General features: G+C 49.3%; 2 protein-coding genes across 7 annotated transcripts in view; one reads left to right on the forward strand and one right to left on the reverse strand.

Annotated features, from left to right (window-relative positions):
* LOC129827320 (FAS-associated factor 2-like) overlaps window positions 1-10,779 on the forward strand; it is a 28,106-nt gene extending 17,327 nt beyond the window's left edge. The window contains exons 9-11 of the mRNA XM_055888059.1: window positions 3,872-4,043; window positions 4,228-4,371; window positions 8,191-10,779. Of these exons, the coding sequence (XP_055744034.1) occupies window positions 3,872-4,043; window positions 4,228-4,371; window positions 8,191-8,373 (499 nt within the window). The 3' untranslated portion in view covers window positions 8,374-10,779. The remainder of the gene's footprint in view (window positions 1-3,871; window positions 4,044-4,227; window positions 4,372-8,190) is intronic.
* A 5,115-nt stretch (window positions 10,780-15,894) lies between these two features.
* LOC129827321 (RING finger protein 44-like) overlaps window positions 15,895-18,614 on the reverse strand; it is a 35,902-nt gene continuing 33,182 nt past the window's right edge. For all 6 annotated transcript variants that reach the window (XM_055888061.1, XM_055888062.1, XM_055888064.1 and 3 more), the window contains 2 exons: window positions 16,460-16,559; window positions 15,895-16,013 (listed from right to left, as the gene is read on the reverse strand). In XM_055888061.1, coding sequence (XP_055744036.1) covers window positions 15,951-16,013; window positions 16,460-16,559 — 163 coding nt within the window. In that variant the 3' untranslated portion in view covers window positions 15,895-15,950. The remainder of the gene's footprint in view (window positions 16,014-16,459; window positions 16,560-18,614) is intronic.

Consider the following 18,614-nt stretch of genomic DNA (forward strand, 5'->3'; position numbering starts at 1 on the left):
GTGTGATGACGTCTCTGGTCCTGTAGATGTAGTGTGGTGACGTCTCTGGTCCTGTAGATGTAGTGTGATGACGTCTCTGGTCCTGTAGATGTAGTGTGGTGACGTCTCCCGTACGTCCGTCTCTGGTCCTGTAGATGTAGTGTGGTGACGTCTCTGGTCCTGTAGATGTAGTGTGGTGACGTCTCTGGTCCTGTAGATGTAGTGTGATGACGTCTCTGGTCCTGTAGATGTAGTGTGGTGACGTCTCTGGTCCTGTAGATGTAGTGTGGTGACGTCTCTGGTCCTGTAGATGTAGTGTGGTGACGTCTCTGGTCCTGTAGATGTAGTGTGGTGACGTCTCTGGTCCTGTAGATGTAGTGTGATGACGTCTCTGGTCCTGTAGATGTAGTGTGATGACGTCTCTGGTCCTGTAGATGTAGTGTGGTGACGTCTCTGGTCCTGTAGATGTAGTGTGGTGACGTCTCTGGTCCTGTAGATGTAGTGTGGTGACGTCTCTGGTCCTGTAGATGTAGTGTGGTGACGTCTCTGGTCCTGTAGATGTAGTGTGATGACGTCTCTGGTCCTGTAGATGTAGTGTGGTGACGTCTCTGGTCCTGTAGATGTAGTGTGGTGACGTCTCTGGTCCTGTAGATGTAGTGTGATGACGTCTCTGGTCCTGTAGATGTAGTGTGGTGACGTCTCTGGTCCTGTAGATGTAGTGTGATGACGTCTCTGGTCCTGTAGATGTAGTGTGGTGACGTCTCTGGTCCTGTAGATGTAGTGTGGTGACGTCTCTGGTCCTGTAGATGTAGTGTGATGACGTCTCTGGTCCTGTAGATGTAGTGTGGTGACGTCTCTGGTCCTGTAGATGTAGTGTGATAACGTCTCCCGTCTCTGGTCCTGTAGATGTAGTGTGGTGACGTCTCCCGTACGTCCGTCTCTGGTCCTGTAGATGTAGTGTGGTGACGTCTCTGGTCCTGTAGATGTAGTGTGGTGACGTCTCCCGTACGTCCGTCTCTGGTCCTGTAGATGTTGTGTGGTGACGTCTCTGGTCCTGTAGATGTAGTGTGGTGACGTCTCCCGTACGTCCGTCTCTGGTCCTGTAGATGTTGTGTGGTGACGTCTCCCGTACGTCCGTCTCTGGTCCTGTAGATGTTGTGTGGTGACGTCTCTGGTCCTGTAGATGTAGTGTGATGACGTCTCCCGTACGTCCGTCTCTGGTCCTGTAGATGTATTGTGGTGACGTCTCTAGTCCTGTAGATGTAGTGTGGTGACGTCTCTGGTCCTGTAGATGTAGTGTGATGACGTCTCTGGTCCTGTAGATGTAGTGTGGTGACGTCTCTGGTCCTGTAGATGTAGTGTGGTGACGTCTCTGGTCCTGTAGATGTAGTGTGATGACGTCTCTGGTCCTGTAGATGTAGTGTGGTGACGTCTCTGGTCCTGTAGATGTAGTGTGGTGACGTCTCCCGTCTCTGGTCCTGTAGATGTAGTGTGATGACGTCTCTGGTCCTGTAGATGTAGTGTGATGACGTCTCTGGTCCTGTAGATGTAGTGTGGTGACGTCTCCCGTCTCTGGTCCTGTAGATGTAGTGTGGTGACGTCTCTGGTCCTGTAGATGTAGTGTGGTGACGTCTCTGGTCCTGTAGATGTAGTGTGATGACGTCTCTGGTCCTGTAGATGTAGTGTGGTGACGTCTCTGGTCCTGTAGATGTAGTGTGGTGACGTCTCTGGTCCTGTAGATGTAGTGTGGTGACGTCTCTGGTCCTGTAGATGTAGTGTGGTGACGTCTCTGGTCCTGTAGATGTAGTGTGATGACGTCTCTGGTCCTGTAGATGTAGTGTGATGACGTCTCTGGTCCTGTAGATGTAGTGTGATGACGTCTCTGGTCCTGTAGATGTAGTGTGATGACGTCTCTGGTCCTGTAGATGTAGTGTGATGACGTCTCTGGTCCTGTAGATGTAGTGTGGTGACGTCTCTGGTCCTGTAGATGTAGTGTGATGACGTCTCTGGTCCTGTAGATGTAGTGTGATGACGTCTCTGGTCCTGTAGATGTAGTGTGGTGACGTCTCTGGTCCTGTAGATGTAGTGTGGTGACGTCTCCCGTACGTCCGTCTCTGGTCCTGTAGATGTAGTGTGATGACGTCTCTGGTCCTGGAGATGTAGTGTGATGACGTCTCTGGTCCTGTAGATGTAGTGTGATGACGTCTCTGGTCCTGGAGATGTAGTGTGATGACGTCTCTGGTCCTGTAGATGTAGTGTGATGACGTCTCTGGTCCTGTAGATGTAGTGTGATGACGTCTCTGGTCCTGTAGATGTAGTGTGGTGACGTCTCTGGTCCTGTAGATGTAGTGTGATGACGTCTCTGGTCCTGGAGATGTAGTGTGATGACGTCTCTGGTCCTGTAGATGTAGTGTGATGACGTCTCTGGTCCTGTAGATGTAGTGTGATGACGTCTCTGGTCCTGTAGATGTAGTGTGATGACGTCTCTGGTCCTGTAGATGTAGTGTGGTGACGTCTCTCGTCCTGTAGATGTAGTGTGATGACGTCTCCCGTACGTCCGTCTCTGGTCCTGTAGATGTAGTGTGGTGACGTCTCTGGTCCTGTAGATGTAGTGTGATGACGTCTCTGGTCCTGTAGATGTAGTGTGATGACGTCTCTGGTCCTGTAGATGTAGTGTGGTGACGTCTCTGGTCCTGTAGATGTAGTGTGATGACGTCTCTGGTCCTGTAGATGTAGTGTGGTGACGTCTCTGGTCCTGTAGATGTAGTGTGATGACGTCTCTGGTCCTGTAGATGTAGTGTGATGACGTCTCTGGTCCTGTAGATGTAGTGTGGTGACGTCTCTGGTCCTGTAGATGTAGTGTGGTGACGTCTCTGGTCCTGTAGATGTAGTGTGATGACGTCTCTGGTCCTGTAGATGTAGTGTGGTGACGTCTCTGGTCCTGTAGATGTAGTGTGATGACGTCTCTGGTCCTGTAGATGTAGTGTGATGACGTCTCTGGTCCTGTAGATGTAGTGTGATGACGTCTCTGGTCCTGTAGATGTAGTGTGGTGACGTCTCTGGTCCTGTAGATGTAGTGTGGTGACGTCTCCCGTCTCTGGTCCTGTAGATGTAGTGTGATGACGTCTCCCGTACGTCCGTCTCTGGTCCTGTAGATGTAGTGTGATGACGTCTCTGGTCCTGTAGATGTAGTGTGGTGACGTCTCTGGTCCTGTAGATGTAGTGTGGTGACGTCTCTGGTCCTGTAGATGTAGTGTGATAACGTCTCTGGTCCTGTAGATGTAGTGTGATGACGTCTCTGGTCCTGTAGATGTAGTGTGGTGACGTCTCTGGTCCTGTAGATGTAGTGTGATGACGTCTCTGGTCCTGTAGATGTAGTGTGATAACGTCTCTGGTCCTGTAGATGTTGTGTGGTGACGTCTCTGGTCCTGTAGATGTAGTGTGATGACGTCTCTGGTCCTGTAGATGTAGTGTGATGACGTCTCTGGTCCTGTAGATGTAGTGTGGTGACGTCTCTGGTCCTGTAGATGTAGTGTGATAACGTCTCTGGTCCTGTAGATGTTGTGTGGTGACGTCTCTGGTCCTGTAGATGTAGTGTGGTGACGTCTCCCGTACGTCCGTCTCTGGTCCTGTAGATGTTGTGTGGTGACGTCTCCCGTACGTCCGTCTCTGGTCCTGTAGATGTTGTGTGGTGACGTCTCCCGTACGTCCGTCTCTGGTCCTGTAGATGTTGTGTGGTGACGTCTCCCGTACGTCCGTCTCTGGTCCTGTAGATGTTGTGTGGTGACGTCTCCCGTACGTCCGTCTCTGGTCCTGTAGATGTATTGTGGTGACGTCTCTGTGTGTGTGTGTGTGTGTGTGTGTGTGGGGGGGGGGGGGGGGGGTGTTCCAGGGAGGAGAGGAACCAGACGCAGGTGTTGCGGGCGCAGCAGGACGAGGCCTACCTGGAGTCGCTGAGAGCCGACCAGGAGAAGGACCGGAGGAAGAGGGAGGAGCAGGACAAGGTTCAGGCGGAGGAGGAGAAGGTCCGGCAGACCGTCCTGGCCGAGGAGAGGAGGAGGAGGGTGAGGACACTTTGATACTGTCTTTCCTCTTTATCTGTCTTGTCAATCTTTTTGTCTCCTCACTCACGCTCAGTCTGTCCTCTCTGACTTCTCTCTTTGACTACATTTAAAATGTTTTTTAATCCTTTGTTGCCAGTTTGACTGTGGCTAAATAATTATGTTCTTTTTATACTTTTTTTTAAAGACGCTGGACGAAGAGAAGGAGCGCAAGTCAGAATGTCTTCCCCCCGAGCCCCCAGCAGACGACCCCGACAGCGTCAAGATAGTTTTCAAACTGCCTAACGACACCAGAGTAGAGAGGCGCTTCCTCTTCCAGCAGTCTCTGACGGTAAGACAGTCTGACCGTACGAACGCGGCTCTGCTCGGTAAGACAGTCTGAACGTACGAACGCGGCTCTGCTCGGTAAGACAGTCTGACCGTACGAACACGGCTCTGCTCGGTAAGACAGTCTGACCGTACCAACGCGGCTCTGCTCGGTAAGACAGTCTGACCGTACCAACGCGGCTCTGCTCGGTAAGACAGTCTGAACGTACGAACGCGGCTCTGCTCGGTAAGACAGTCTGAACGTACCAACGCGGCTCTGCTCGGTAAGACAGTCTGAACGTACGAACGCGGCTCTGCTCGGTAAGACAGTCTGAACGTACGAACGCGGCTCTGCTCGGTAAGACAGTCTGACCGTACCAACGCGGCTCTGCTCGGTAAGACAGTCTGACCGTACCAACGCGGCTCTGCTCGGTAAGACAGTCTGACCGTACGAACGCGGCTCTGCTCGGTAAGACAGTCTGACCGTACCAACGCGGCTCTGCTCGGTAAGACAGTCTGAACGTACCAACGGGGCTCTGCTCGGTAAGACAGTCTGACCGTACGAACGCGGCTCTGCTCGGTAAGACAGTCTGACCGTACGAACACGGCTCTGCTCGGTAAGACAGTCTGAACGTACCAACGCGGTTCTGCTCGGTAAGACAGTCTGACCGTACGAACGCGGCTCTGCTCGGTAAGACAGTCTGACCGTACGAACACGGCTCTGCTCGGTAAGACAGTCTGACCGTACCAACGCGGCTCTGCTCGGTAAGACAGTCTGACCGTACCAACGCGGCTCTGCTCGGTAAGACAGTCTGACCGTACGAACACGGCTCTGCTCGGTAAGACAGTCTGAACGTACCAACGGGGCTCTGCTCGGTAAGACAGTCTGACCGTACGAACGCGGCTCTGCTCGGTAAGACAGTCTGAACGTACCAACGCGGCTCTGCTCGGTAAGACAGTCTGAACGTACCAACACGGCTCTGCTCGGTAAGACAGTCTGACCGTACGAACGCGGCTCTGCTCGGTAAGACAGTCTGACCGTACGAACGCGGCTCTGCTCGGTAAGACAGTCTGACCGTACGAACGCGGCTCTGCTCGGTAAGACAGTCTGAACGTACCAACGCGGCTCTGCTCGGTAAGACAGTCTGACCGTACCAACGCGGCTCTGCTCGGTAAGACAGTCTGAACGTACCAACGCGGCTCTGCTCGGTAAGACAGTCTGAACGTACCAACGGGGCTCTGCTCGGTAAGACAGTCTGAACGTACCAACGCGGCTCTGCTCGGTAAGACAGTCTGAACGTACGAACGCGGCTCTGCTCGGTAAGACAGTCTGACCGTACGAACACGGCTCTGCTCGGTAAGACAGTCTGACCGTACGAACGCGGCTCTGCTCGGTAAGACAGTCTGAACGTACGAACGCGGCTCTGCTCGGTAAGACAGTCTGACCGTACGAACGCGGCTCTGCTCGGTAAGACAGTCTGAACGTACCAACGCGGCTCTGCTCGGTAAGACAGTCTGACCGTACGAACGCGGCTCTGCTCGGTAAGACAGTCTGAACGTACGAACGCGGCTCTGCTCGGTAAGACAGTCTGACCGTACGAACGCGGCTCTGCTCGGTAAGACAGTCTGAACGTACCAACGCGGCTCTGCTCGGTAAGACAGTCTGACCGTACGAACGCGGCTCTGCTCGGTAAGACAGTCTGACCGTACGAACGCGGCTCTGCTCGGTAAGACAGTCTGACCGTACGAACGCGGCTCTGCTCGGTAAGACAGTCTGAACGTACCAACGCGGCTCTGCTCGGTAAGACAGTCTGACCGTACCAACGCGGCTCTGCTCGGTAAGACAGTCTGACCGTACCAACGCGGCTCTGCTCGGTAAGACAGTCTGAACGTACGAACGCGGCTCTGCTCGGTAAGACAGTCTGAACGTACGAACGCGGCTCTGCTCGGTAAGACAGTCTGAACGTACCAACGCGGCTCTGCTCGGTAAGACAGTCTGAACGTACCAACGCGGCTCTGCTCGGTAAGACAGTCTGACCGTACCAACGCGGCTCTGCTCGGTAAGACAGTCTGACCGTACGAACGCGGCTCTGCTCGGTAAGACAGTCTGACCGTACGAACACGGCTCTGCTCGGTAAGACAGTCTGACCGTACGAACACGGCTCTGCTCGGTAAGACAGTCTGACCGTACGAACACGGCTCTGCTCGGTAAGACAGTCTGACCGTACGAACGCGGCTCTGCTCGGTAAGACAGTCTGACCGTACGAACGCGGCTCTGCTCGGTAAGACAGTCTGACCGTACGAACGCGGCTCTGCTCGGTAAGACAGTCTGACCGTACGAACGCGGCTCTGCTCGGTAAGACAGTCTGACCGTACGAACACGGCTCTGCTCGGTAAGACAGTCTGACTGTACGAACACGGCTCTGCTCGGTCTGAACGTACGAACGCGGCTCTGCTCGGTCTGACTGTACGAACGCGGCTCTGCTCGGTAAGACAGTCTGACTGTACGAACACGGCTCTGCTCGGTCTGACCGTACGAACACGGCTCTGCTCGGTCTGACTGTACGAACACGGCTCTGCTCGGTCTGAACGTACCAACACGGCTCTGCTCGGTAAGACAGTCTGACCGTACGAACACGGCTCTGCTCGGTAAGACAGTCTGACCGTACCAACGCGGCTCTGCTCGGTAAGACAGTCTGACCGTACGAACGCGGCTCTGCTCGGTAAGACAGTCTGACCGTACGAACACGGCTCTGCTCGGTAAGACAGTCTGACCGTACGAACACGGCTCTGCTCGGTAAGACAGTCTGACCGTACGAACACGGCTCTGCTCGGTAAGACAGTCTGACCGTACGAACGCGGCTCTGCTCGGTAAGACAGTCTGACCGTACGAACGCGGCTCTGCTCGGTAAGACAGTCTGACCGTACGAACGCGGCTCTGCTCGGTAAGACATTCTGACCGTACGAACGCGGCTCTGCTCGGTAAGACAGTCTGACCGTACGAACACGGCTCTGCTCGGTAAGACATTCTGACCGTACGAACGCGGCTCTGCTCGGTAAGACAGTCTGACCGTACGAACACGGCTCTGCTCGGTAAGACAGTCTGAACGTACCAACGCGGCTCTGCTCGGTAAGACAGTCTGACCGTACCAACGCGGCTCTGCTCGGTAAGACAGTCTGACCGTACGAACGCGGCTCTGCTCGGTAAGACAGTCTGACCGTACCAACGCGGCTCTGCTCGGTAAGACAGTCTGACCGTACGAACGCGGCTCTGCTCGGTAAGACAGTCTGACCGTACGAACGCGGCTCTGCTCGGTAAGACAGTCTGACCGTACCAACGCGGCTCTGCTCGGTAAGACAGTCTGACCGTACCAACGCGGCTCTGCTCGGTAAGACAGTCTGACCGTACCAACGCGGCTCTGCTCGGTAAGACAGTCTGACCGTACCAACGCGGCTCTGCTCGGTAAGACAGTCTGACCGTACGAACGCGGCTCTGCTCGGTAAGACAGTCTGACCGTACCAACGCGGCTCTGCTCGGTAAGACAGTCTGACCGTACGAACGCGGCTCTGCTCGGTAAGACAGTCTGACCGTACCAACGCGGCTCTGCTCGGTAAGACAGTCTGACCGTACGAACGCGGCGCTGCTCTAGTTAACTTACAGGTGGTAGCTTTAACTGTTGACTACCAGTGGATCCTTGACTCCCAGTTCTACACAGCAAACGCCTAGTCGCTCTTCTACGTGTCGTGTCATTTGTAACAGTCTGATTAAACTGCCCTGGCAAATACCAATGGAACTTATGGCCTTGACAACAACAACAAAACATCTCTCCCTCTGTTTCTCCAGGTAATATACGACTTCCTGTTCTCGTTGAAGGAGACCCCGGAGAAATTCCAGTTAGTTACCAACTTCCCCCGCCGTGTTCTGCCCTGCCTTCCCACGGAGGAGCAGCCCAACCCCCCCAGCCTGAAAGAGGCCGGCCTCAGCCGTTCCGAGGTCCTCTTTGTTCAGGACCTGACGGACGATTGACACCTAGCTAACCCTCCAACATGAGCAAATTAGCTGTTCTGACCTTGTTTCTAGTCCCCATTTTTTTTTTTTTTTTTAAATGGCCGTTGTGCACTACGGGGTCACTGTCTGAAATAATGAAACAAAAACTCTGACCCTAAATAATTTAGCCAGCCTGATACTGTTGTTTTAAACGGAGAGATGTTAACTCCCTGTACATACGTTGGATATTTAAAGAACAAGGCTGGAAAAAGCAACGTCTTTATTTTAATTTTTTATTATTCAATCAAAGTTGACTCTCTAATAATGTAATTGTCCCGAGACGAACAAACAAGCGAGGGTTGAGTTTCCGTACTGCCTGCAGTTTTAGAACGATAACACAGTTCGACAAGAAGAGAGCCACAGCTTTCAGCATGTGGCTTTTACCCATCTCTAGTATAACAGTCTGCCTGTGGTGATTTTCATCGATGCCTATTTCTCCTGTAAACATCAGAATGGGCTGGTCATGTTTAAGATGTCATTTTCCAACAACCTATAAACGAAACATTTTAAAATGTTGTGATGGTTTTTGATAATATTCCTGGCTGTCGGTGCTCTTTTCCTCATCCCCAGCTCTCTTGGTCGGATAAATCTTAGCCTTCCTCCCAGAATCTCTGCTAACCTTGAAGCATTGTCAGTTTTTAACGTTTTTGTAGATATGTGGGAAAACAAGTGTATTATGCTAATCTGAATAAATACACATGGCCAAAAGTATGTGGATATCCCTTCAAATTCAGCTATTTTGAGCACAAAGCCATGCAATCTCCATAGACAAACATTGGCCTTACTGAAGAGCTCAGTGACTTTCAACGTGGTACCGTCATAGGATGCCACTTTTCCAACAGTGTGTTTGTCCCATGCTAGAACTGCCCCGGTCAACTGTAAGTGCTGTTATTGTGAAGTGGAAACGTCTAGGAGCAACAACGGCTCTGTGGCAAAGTGGCAGGCCACACAAGCTAACAGAACGGTACCGCCGAGTGCTGAAGCACAAACAATCATCTGTCCTCAGTTGCAACACTAACTACCGAGCTCCAAAATGCCTCTGGAAGCAACATCAGCACAATAACTGTTTGTCTGGAGCTTCAGGAAATGGGTTTCCATGGTTGAGCATCCGCACACAAGCCTAATATCACCATGCGCAATGCCAAGCGTCGGCTGGAGTGGTATAAAGCTCGCCGCCATTGGACTCTGGAGCAGTTGAAACGTCGTCTCTGGTGTGATGAATCACGCTTCACCATCTGGCAGTCCGACGGACGAATATGAGTTTGGCGGATGCCAGGAGAACGCTACCTTTCCCAATGCATAGTGCTAACTGTAATGTTTGGTGGAGGAGGAATAATGGTCTGGGGCTGTTTTCATGGTTCTGGCCCCTTAGTTCCAGTGACTCAACGCTACAGCATACAATGACATTCTAGATAATTCTGTGCTTCCAACTTTGTGGCAACAGCTTGGGGAAGGCCCTTTCCTGTTTCAGCATGACAATGCCCCCGTGCACAAAGCGAGGTCCATACAGAAATGGTTTGTCGAGATCGGTGTGGAAAAACTTGACTGGCTTGAACAGATTCCCATCAAACACCTTTGGAATGAATTGGAATTCTGACTGCGAGGCCGAACTAATCTCCCAACATCACTAATGCTCTTGTGGCTGAATGGAAGCAAGTCCCCGCAGCAATGTTCCAACATCTAGTGGAAAGCCTTCCCAGAAGAGTGGAGGCTATTATAGCAGCAATGTTCCAACATCTAGTGGAAAGCCTTCCCAGAAGAGTGGAGGCTGTTATAGCAGCAATGTTCCAACATCTAGTGGAAAGCCTTCCCAGAAGAGTGGAGGCTGTTATAGCAGCAAAGGGAGGGACCAACTCCATATTAAAGCCCATGATTTTTGAATGAGATGTTCGATGAGCAGGTGTCCACATACTTTTGATGATGTAGTGTATGTCTCATAAAATACTAGAGAGAGATCGCGTTCCTTTTCTCTGCACAGTACAAGAGCCTAGGGCTCTGGTCAAAAAGAGGGCACTATATAAGGGAACCGGGTGGGACTCAATCCTGGCATTCTTGACAACTTTAATGGTGATTACAGTGAAAACAGGCAAGGACACAGCTGTAATATTGGTATACATCATACATTTATTAGTGAACTACTCTCAAAATCAGCCACAACTATTTAAAAAAAAAAAATAATAATATGATCGCACGACTCGGTTAAAGCAGAACTAACAACTTTTCATTTTTAAAAAAGTACAAATCTGAAAAATGTCAATCAGTATACAGGTGTGTGTATATATAATACACTATAACTAGTTAAATGCTACAAACAATGATTCCAATGGAATGAAAAAATGATAGCATTCAGAATCTTTTCCCTATATATTTATATATATAAGCATTTTTTTTTTTTTTTAAATTCAAATCCAAACATGGCAAAAATGAGGTAACTGTAAAATGTGCAAGTACCAAAGCAAACATCTGTTGTTTCTAATGCCCCTGTCCTGTTGGGTGGGAGACCCCCTAGAAGCTGGAGGGAGCCGTAGAATCAGTAGACAGACCACTATTCCCACCACGGCAGACCACTATTCCCACCACGGCAACACATCATTGGAAAAACAGTGAATCTACGACGCAAACAAAGAAATCAAATCCTAAATAAATTATTTTTAGCTGGTTTATTATTGGAACAGCATTTAAAAAAATAATAATAATAAATTCCCCCCTTTTGCACCACACAAACTGTGAGATTATTCATTAATTGGATTACAGAAAGACTACAAGATTCTATTTCAAATGTATTGTTTTTAAGTTACTTGACTTTTTACATGAGGTTTTCTGGTATTTGGGACAGAAGAAAAAAAAAATCACATTATGGTCATTAAAACCTGCCAAATAATGTTTAACCCCCCCCCCCCCCAAACCATGGTGCTAATGTTCCAATAAGTAAATAAAAGGTATCTAGCACAGGAGGTTGGCGGCACCTTAATTAGGGAGGACGGGCTTGTTGTAATGGCTGGAGCGTAAATCAGTGGAATGGTAGCAAACACGTTACCATGTGTTTGACTCCGTTCCGTTGACTCCGTTCCGTTGACTCCGTTCCAGCCATTACAACAAGCTGTTCTCCCCTCAGCCGCCTTCAACTGGTATCTAGATGTCAAATCTACATTGAGAGAGTTAGGAGGTTAATTAGTTTGACTAACAAGTCTTCTTTCAAAATGTAACTGACTATTTTAAAGCTATTAGCATAGCAACGTGCTCTAAGAATCCATCAGATCAGATCCTCATGTCAAACACCATCATACCCTAAAGCAGATCTATTGGTTTTTCACTATGGCTTTTCAGTGAATGTTTATTATCTGAGGCAATAGCAACATAGCATAACCAAACAACTTTAAAATACAGGATTTCTCCCCAGTCCCAAGTCCAGGTAACTTATTTTATTTTATAAAGCGTAATAAAATCTTGTAGTCGTTCGGTTGGGTTCCAAACGTGTGCAGTACAACACATGGCAGTTATCAGCTGAGCAGTAACGGAACTCCCTCTGAAGAACGGACCCGAAGCCAACTAGAGCTAAAAAAAAAAAACAGTTGGGACTTGGTAGGACATGCATGCATATTGTGCACCGTTAAATAGTCCCCCATGGCTAGATATCTTTCACTGGAAATACACAAAAATTGGCTTTATTTTTTAGTCTTTTTTAAATTTTATTTTTTTAATCATGCAAACACCTTAGTTTTTAGGTAGGATAGTGTGCATCAACGGCACGTTTTAAAATGGGACCACAACCGTTATGTAAATATGCATGTCTGTACGTCGTGTGGTTGTTCAAGAACACAAACTAAAATTTATAATTATATGATGTAATATCCACTACACTCTGGCAAAAAAAAAAAACTATTTATTATTATTATTTTAATTGATTACATTAAAAATACGCGAGGCCTGAGGAAAACAACCAAGAAAATTCAAATCCACCACTAATCTTTTCATGGCATCTGTCAAATTAGAACAGACTGGTTTCCTTTTTATTCTTATATACTGAGAGGCCCTGAGTGATTTTTTTATTTTATTTTTTTGTTTCAAACTCACAATATATGCCAGTGGACAGATATGTACACAGATTAACTCTCAAAGCTGTGGGTTTTTACTTTAAACTCATCAAGATGGCTTTTTCTTCTTCTTTAAAAGGTGGTAACACACGTCACAAAGAGACTCACATTCGCTATAGAAAACATGGCAAGGTCCTTTTTACACAAGAAAGCAAAGTGTCCATCCGAAAAGGTACATCTGCCTCGCAGTGCTTATTGGGGCAGTTGGGAGTAGAAAGGAGGCTCCCTACTCACACAACACTTACAAAAGACACACGGACTAATATTTTTATTTTTTAAACACCCCAACATTCCATTTTGGAAGTCAAAGATGAGCACAGAGACCCAAATGGCATGCTATTCCCTATATAGTGCACTAGCCACTACGGGCCCTGGTCAAAAGTAGTGCACTAGCCACTACGGGCCCTGGTCAAAAGTAGTGCACTAGTTCCTATGGGCCCTGGTCAAAAGTAGTGCACTAGCCACTACGGGCCCTGGTCAAAAGTAGTGCACTAGTTCCTATGGGGCCCTGGTCAAAAGTAGTGCACTAGTTCCTATGGGGCCCTGGTCAAAAGTAGTGCACTAGTTCCTATGGGGCCCTGGTCAAAAGTAGTGCACTACTTAGGATACCATTTGGGACGCAAACCCTATAGATGTCTAACAGTGTATCACTCTACCAAACACCACTCCTCCCTCCCTCCATCTTTGTCTCCAACCCCCGTCTTGTCCTGATCATCACTGTAAAAAAGTAGTCAGCTCAGCTGGGACAGAGCCAGAGCGTCTGTCTTGTCAGGTCACTAGAGATGTTTACAACAGGGAGTTAGTTAGAACATTCTTTTGTCTTCAAAAACAAGACGATTATCGAGAAGCTTTCACACCGAAGCTATGCAGCAGACAAACACTTCATCTTTTTACAACACCATTAGTTTAGCACGGCCTAACAACAAGACCTGACCAAGTTAAGTTGCCTTTAGATTAGAACACATACCATTTAAAATCACACACTTCCATGTTAGTGCTCTGACCTCGTCCTTCAACACGTTGTCTCTAAGATCGCTAAAAAACAATAAATAACACTATTTAAAAATTATACTCTTAAAAACAAGTGGAAATGACAAAGGGATTTTTTTTTTCCTTTTTAAAGATTAGTACGTAAATAGGGTTTGTGCTTGTCAAGGTCTTGAAGGCAGATCTGAAATCTTGAAAGAGTATATATATATATATATATGTATATATTATATTGAATATTTGGCTCACAAACAAATAAATGCCTGGTTCTTCCAAAAACAGGAAGTAAAACTGTCCACGTTAAAACCCATCACTCATTGCACATACTGCTTTATGTAGCAGCAGTCAGCATGGGTGATACTGGGGTAGTGAAGCCCCCTCCCAGGGTCCCCCTCTCTGGGGTAGTGAAGCCCCCTCCCAGGGTCCCCCGCTCTGGGGTAGTGAAGCCCCCTCCCAGGGTCCCCCTCTCTGGGGTAGTGAAGCCCCCTCCCAGGGTCCCCCGCTCTGGGGTAGTGAAGCCCCCTCCCAGGGTCCCCCTCTCTGGGGTAGTGAAGCCCCCCCCTAGGGTCCCCCTCTCTGGGGTAGTGAAGCCCCCCCCCCCAGGGTCCCCCTCTCTGGGGTAGTGAAGCCCCCTCCCAGGGTCCCCCTCTCTGGGGTAGTGAATCCCCCCTCTCTGGGGTAGTGAAGCCCCCTCCCAGGGTCCCCCTCTCTGGGGTAGTGAAGCCCCCTCCCAGGGTCCCCCTCTCTGGGGTAGTGAAGCCCCCCTCCCAGGGTCCCCCTCTCTGGGTGAGACAGAATTCCTTGTTTGTTTGCTTGTTGTTTTTCCCGTTAAAAATGACATTTGATTAAAATATTGCTAGTCTGAATCAACAGTCTATGCAGCCCCCTCAGCGCTGCCTGAGATCCAGCCGGCACTCACACAGAGCCAAGGCTGGAGAGGAGGATGGATGTGGTTTAATTTGCAGAAAGGGCAGATGACGTCACAGACAGGCAGTGCTTTGTCTCCTCTCTCTCTCCCCTCTCTCTCGGGGGCCGATCTGAGGACCTTCGCCAGAACAAAAAGGTAAACTCCACAGCATAATCTCCTCCTCCCTCCATCCATCCAGTCAGTTGTGTATCACAGTGTGGAACAACAGGGAGGAGCGGATATATCCCCAACAGGTCGGTGGTGGACCATCATTATCAGTGCCAGATGAGTCCGTTAACCTCAGGCTAATTTTAACCACAGCAAGTCATATTTTCACAATAGCATTAGCAGATTGAAAAAGTACACAAAACAAAAAAGGGAACGAACTATTGAAATCATCAATACATTATTGCAAAACATACATTATTAACAGGTCACTTTGCCCCATCGGTCACCTACACAAACATGCATCTATGACGGTCAGTCCGCCAGACTTCTCCTCCAAGCCAGTGGAATGATCTACAGTTTTGACCGTGTTGAAGTACTTCCATTATTGGTCCTGCTGATTGAACAATGTGTGACGCCTCTCTCCGCTCCACCCCCCCCCCCCCCCCCCCCCCCCCGTCATCACCATCTCCCATGCAGGCAGCTCCAACTCCCATCTGTCACAAAAGAACTAACCAAAACCACAAGATAACCAAAAAAAGGAAAAACCTTGTAAACGTAAAAAGCCCCTACGACGAGAACAACGTATGGTAGGTCACATCTTTGGAATCTGCAACACTGGGGCAGGCAGAGCAGATCGAGGTGGTGGATCAATGGCTATCCCAGGCAGACAGACAGACTGGACAACTCTGGCTATGAGGCTATGGTAGCGGGCAGTAGCTTTTCAGACGCAGCAGAGGAACGACCGGGGAAAGGGGCTCCAAACATATAATCTTAGATTGCTTATTGTTGTTGAGGTGGGGCAGGAGAGGTGGTGGTGGTGGGGGACGCAGGAATCAGGCAGGAGCGGTGGCAGGAGGCCCCAGGAAGCAGGAAGGAGTGGTGGCAGGAGGCCCCAGGAAGCAGGAAGGAGTGGTGGCAGGAGGCCGTAGGAAGGAGTGGTGGCAGGAGGCCGCAGGAAGCAGGCAGGGTAGGTGGCAGGAGGCCGCAGGAAGCAGGCAGGGTAGGTGGCAGGAGGCCGCAGGAAGCAGGCAGGGTAGGTGGCAGGAGGCCGCAGGAAGCAGGCAGGGTAGGTGGCAGGAGGCCGCAGGAAGCAGGCAGGGTAGGTGGCAGGAGGCCGCAGGAAGCAGGCAGGGTAGGTGGCAGGAAGCAGGCAGGGTAGGTGGCAGGAAGCAGGCAGGGTAGGTGGCAGGAAGCAGGCAGGGTAGGTGGCAGGAGGCCGCAGGAAGCAGGCAGGGTAGGTGGCAGGAGGCCGCAGGCAGGAGTGGTGGCAGGAGGCCGCAGGTAGGAGTGGTGGCAGGAGGCCGCAGGAAGCAGGCAGGAGGCCCCAGGCAGGCGCTAAGACTCCGTGGGTTTAGTTTTGTGCTGCTTTCCAATCAAAGATCTCAAAGCCTGGGTATCAGTCACTCCACCTCGCGGTGCACCTCTGACGCGTCCGCCCGGCAGATTGGACAAGTGCGATTGGTCTGGAAGGAAGATAAACGGGAAAAGAAAGGTGTTAGTACACTACTTTTGACCGGAGCCGTATGCCCTATATATATATATATATATATATATAGGGAATAGGGTGCAACCCTGGTTAAAAATAGTGTACTATATAGGGAATAGGGTGCCACCCTGGTTAAAAGTACTGTACTATATAGGGAATAGGGTGCCACCCTGGTTAAAAGTACTGTACTATATAGGGAATAGGGTGCCACCCTGGTTAAAAGTAGTGTACTATATAGGGAATAGGGTGCCACCCTGGTTAAAAGTAGTGTACTATATAGGGAATAGGGTGCCACCCTGGTTAAAAGTAGTGTACTATATAGGGAATAGGGTGCCACCCTGGTTAAAAGTAGTGTACTATATAGGGAATAGTGTGCCATTTGAGACGTAACTGTAGAGTTAACGACGGATGGAATGGGCTTACCTTTAACCATTTGTCGACGCACTTAGCGTGGAACTCGTGGTTGCAGGGTAATACCCTCAGTAGCTGCCTACACTCAAAGTCACTAAAGCACACAACACACCTGGAAGAGAGAACAGAGCATCACACAGAGCATCACACAGAGCATCACACAGAGCATCACACAGAGCATCACACAGAGCATCACACAGAGCATCACACAGAGCATCACACAGAGCATCACACAGAGCATCACACAGAGCATCACACAGAGCATCACACAGAGCATCACACAGAGCATCACACAGAGCATCACACAGAGCATCACACAGAGCATCACACAGAGCATCACACAGAGCATCACACAGAGCATCACACAGAGCATCACACAGAGCATCACACAGAGCATCACACAGAGCATCACACAGAGCATCACACAGAGCATCACACAGAGCATCACACAGAGCATCACACAGAGCATCACACAGAGCATCACACAGAGCATCACACAGAGCATCACACAGAGCATCACACAGAGCATCACACAGAGCATCACACAGAGCATCACACAGAGCATCACACAGAGCATCACACAGAGCATCACACAGAGCATCACACAGAGCATCACACAGAGCATCACACAGAGCATCATCAGGCTCTGAAATACTGCATGTTTAAAAAGGACAAGACAGTTACTGTTACGACGGACGGACGGACGGACGGACGGATGGATGGATGGATGGATGGACGGACGGACGGACGGACGGACGGATGGTAGGGCGGGGCGATATATGATCACCATATTTTTGGTAGTATGGCAGTATTTTATATTTTTGAGGATGGATGGATGGATGGATGGATGGATGGATGGTAGGGCCGGGCGATATATGATCACCATATTTTTGGTAGTATTTTATATTTTTGAGTAGTTCCTGACCCTAGCGTGGTAACATATATTATAAAGTGATTTCAAAAATGGGGCTTTGATCGTTTCATACTGTTCAATACAACTTGAGCATTTTCATAAATGTCTGCATTTCCTGCACTTTTTGTTATCATTTTCACACTGTGCCACGCACGATAGCAAAACCTCTAGGCCTAGTGAACTGGTGAACTGTTGGAATCGTGGAAATATGAAGATTCTAATTCTATAGTTGGAATATAGTGGGCAGCACCTCGAATGTGCTGTTTGACATGACAACAAATGATTAAGATTAATTATTAAGCCAGATAGGAATTATTAACAGGGTAGGAACAAAAAGTGTTGGTCAGTGTTTCCAGGGGACCCAAATTAGATGTTATATTACATGGTTTCTTACTTCATGTAGCTAGCTGACATTCATGCTTCACCTATTCCTCTCTTGATTTAGAAGATACTGTTGCACGAACAACATGCTTAACTAGGCCTACACCACCAGCACTACACAGGCTATATTGGCTAACTACGTTTGCTCCGACTAGCCAGGACAAACTCACTGGTATCAGGCTGTATTGGCTAGCTATGTTTGCTCTGACAAGCCAGGACAAACTCACTGGTGTCAGGCTGTATTGGCTAGCTATGTTTGCTCTGACAAGCCAGGACAAACTCACTGGTATCAGGCTGTATTGGCTAGCTACGTTTGCTCTGACAAGCCAGGACAAACTCACTGGTGTCAGGCTGTATTGGCTAGCTATGTTTGCTCTGACAAGCCAGGACAAACTCACTGGTGTCAGGCTATATTGGCTAACTATGTTTTTGCTGACTAGCCAGGACAAACTCACTGGTATCAGGCTGTATTGGCTAACTACGTTTGCTCTGACAAGCCAGGACAAACTCACTGGTGTCAGGCTGTATTGGCTAGCTATGTTTGCTCTGACAAGCCAGGACAAACTCACTGGTGTCAGGCTGTATTGGCTAGCTATGTTTGCTCTGACAAGCCAGGACAAACTCACTGGTGTCAGGCTGTATTGGCTAGCTATGTTTGCTCTGACAAGCCAGGACAAACTCACTGGGGTCAGGCTGTATTGGCTAGCTATGTTTGCTCTGACAAGCCAGGACAAACTCACTGGTGTCAGGCTGTATTGGCTAGCTATGTTTGCTCTGACTAGCCAGGACAAACTCACTGGTGTCAGGCTGTATTGGCTAGCTATGTTTGCTCTGACAAGCCAGGACAAACTCACTGGTGTCAGGCTATATTGG

Source organism: Salvelinus fontinalis, chromosome 29 (assembly GCF_029448725.1).
Source record: "Salvelinus fontinalis isolate EN_2023a chromosome 29, ASM2944872v1, whole genome shotgun sequence".
Lineage (NCBI taxonomy): Eukaryota > Metazoa > Chordata > Actinopteri > Salmoniformes > Salmonidae > Salvelinus > Salvelinus fontinalis.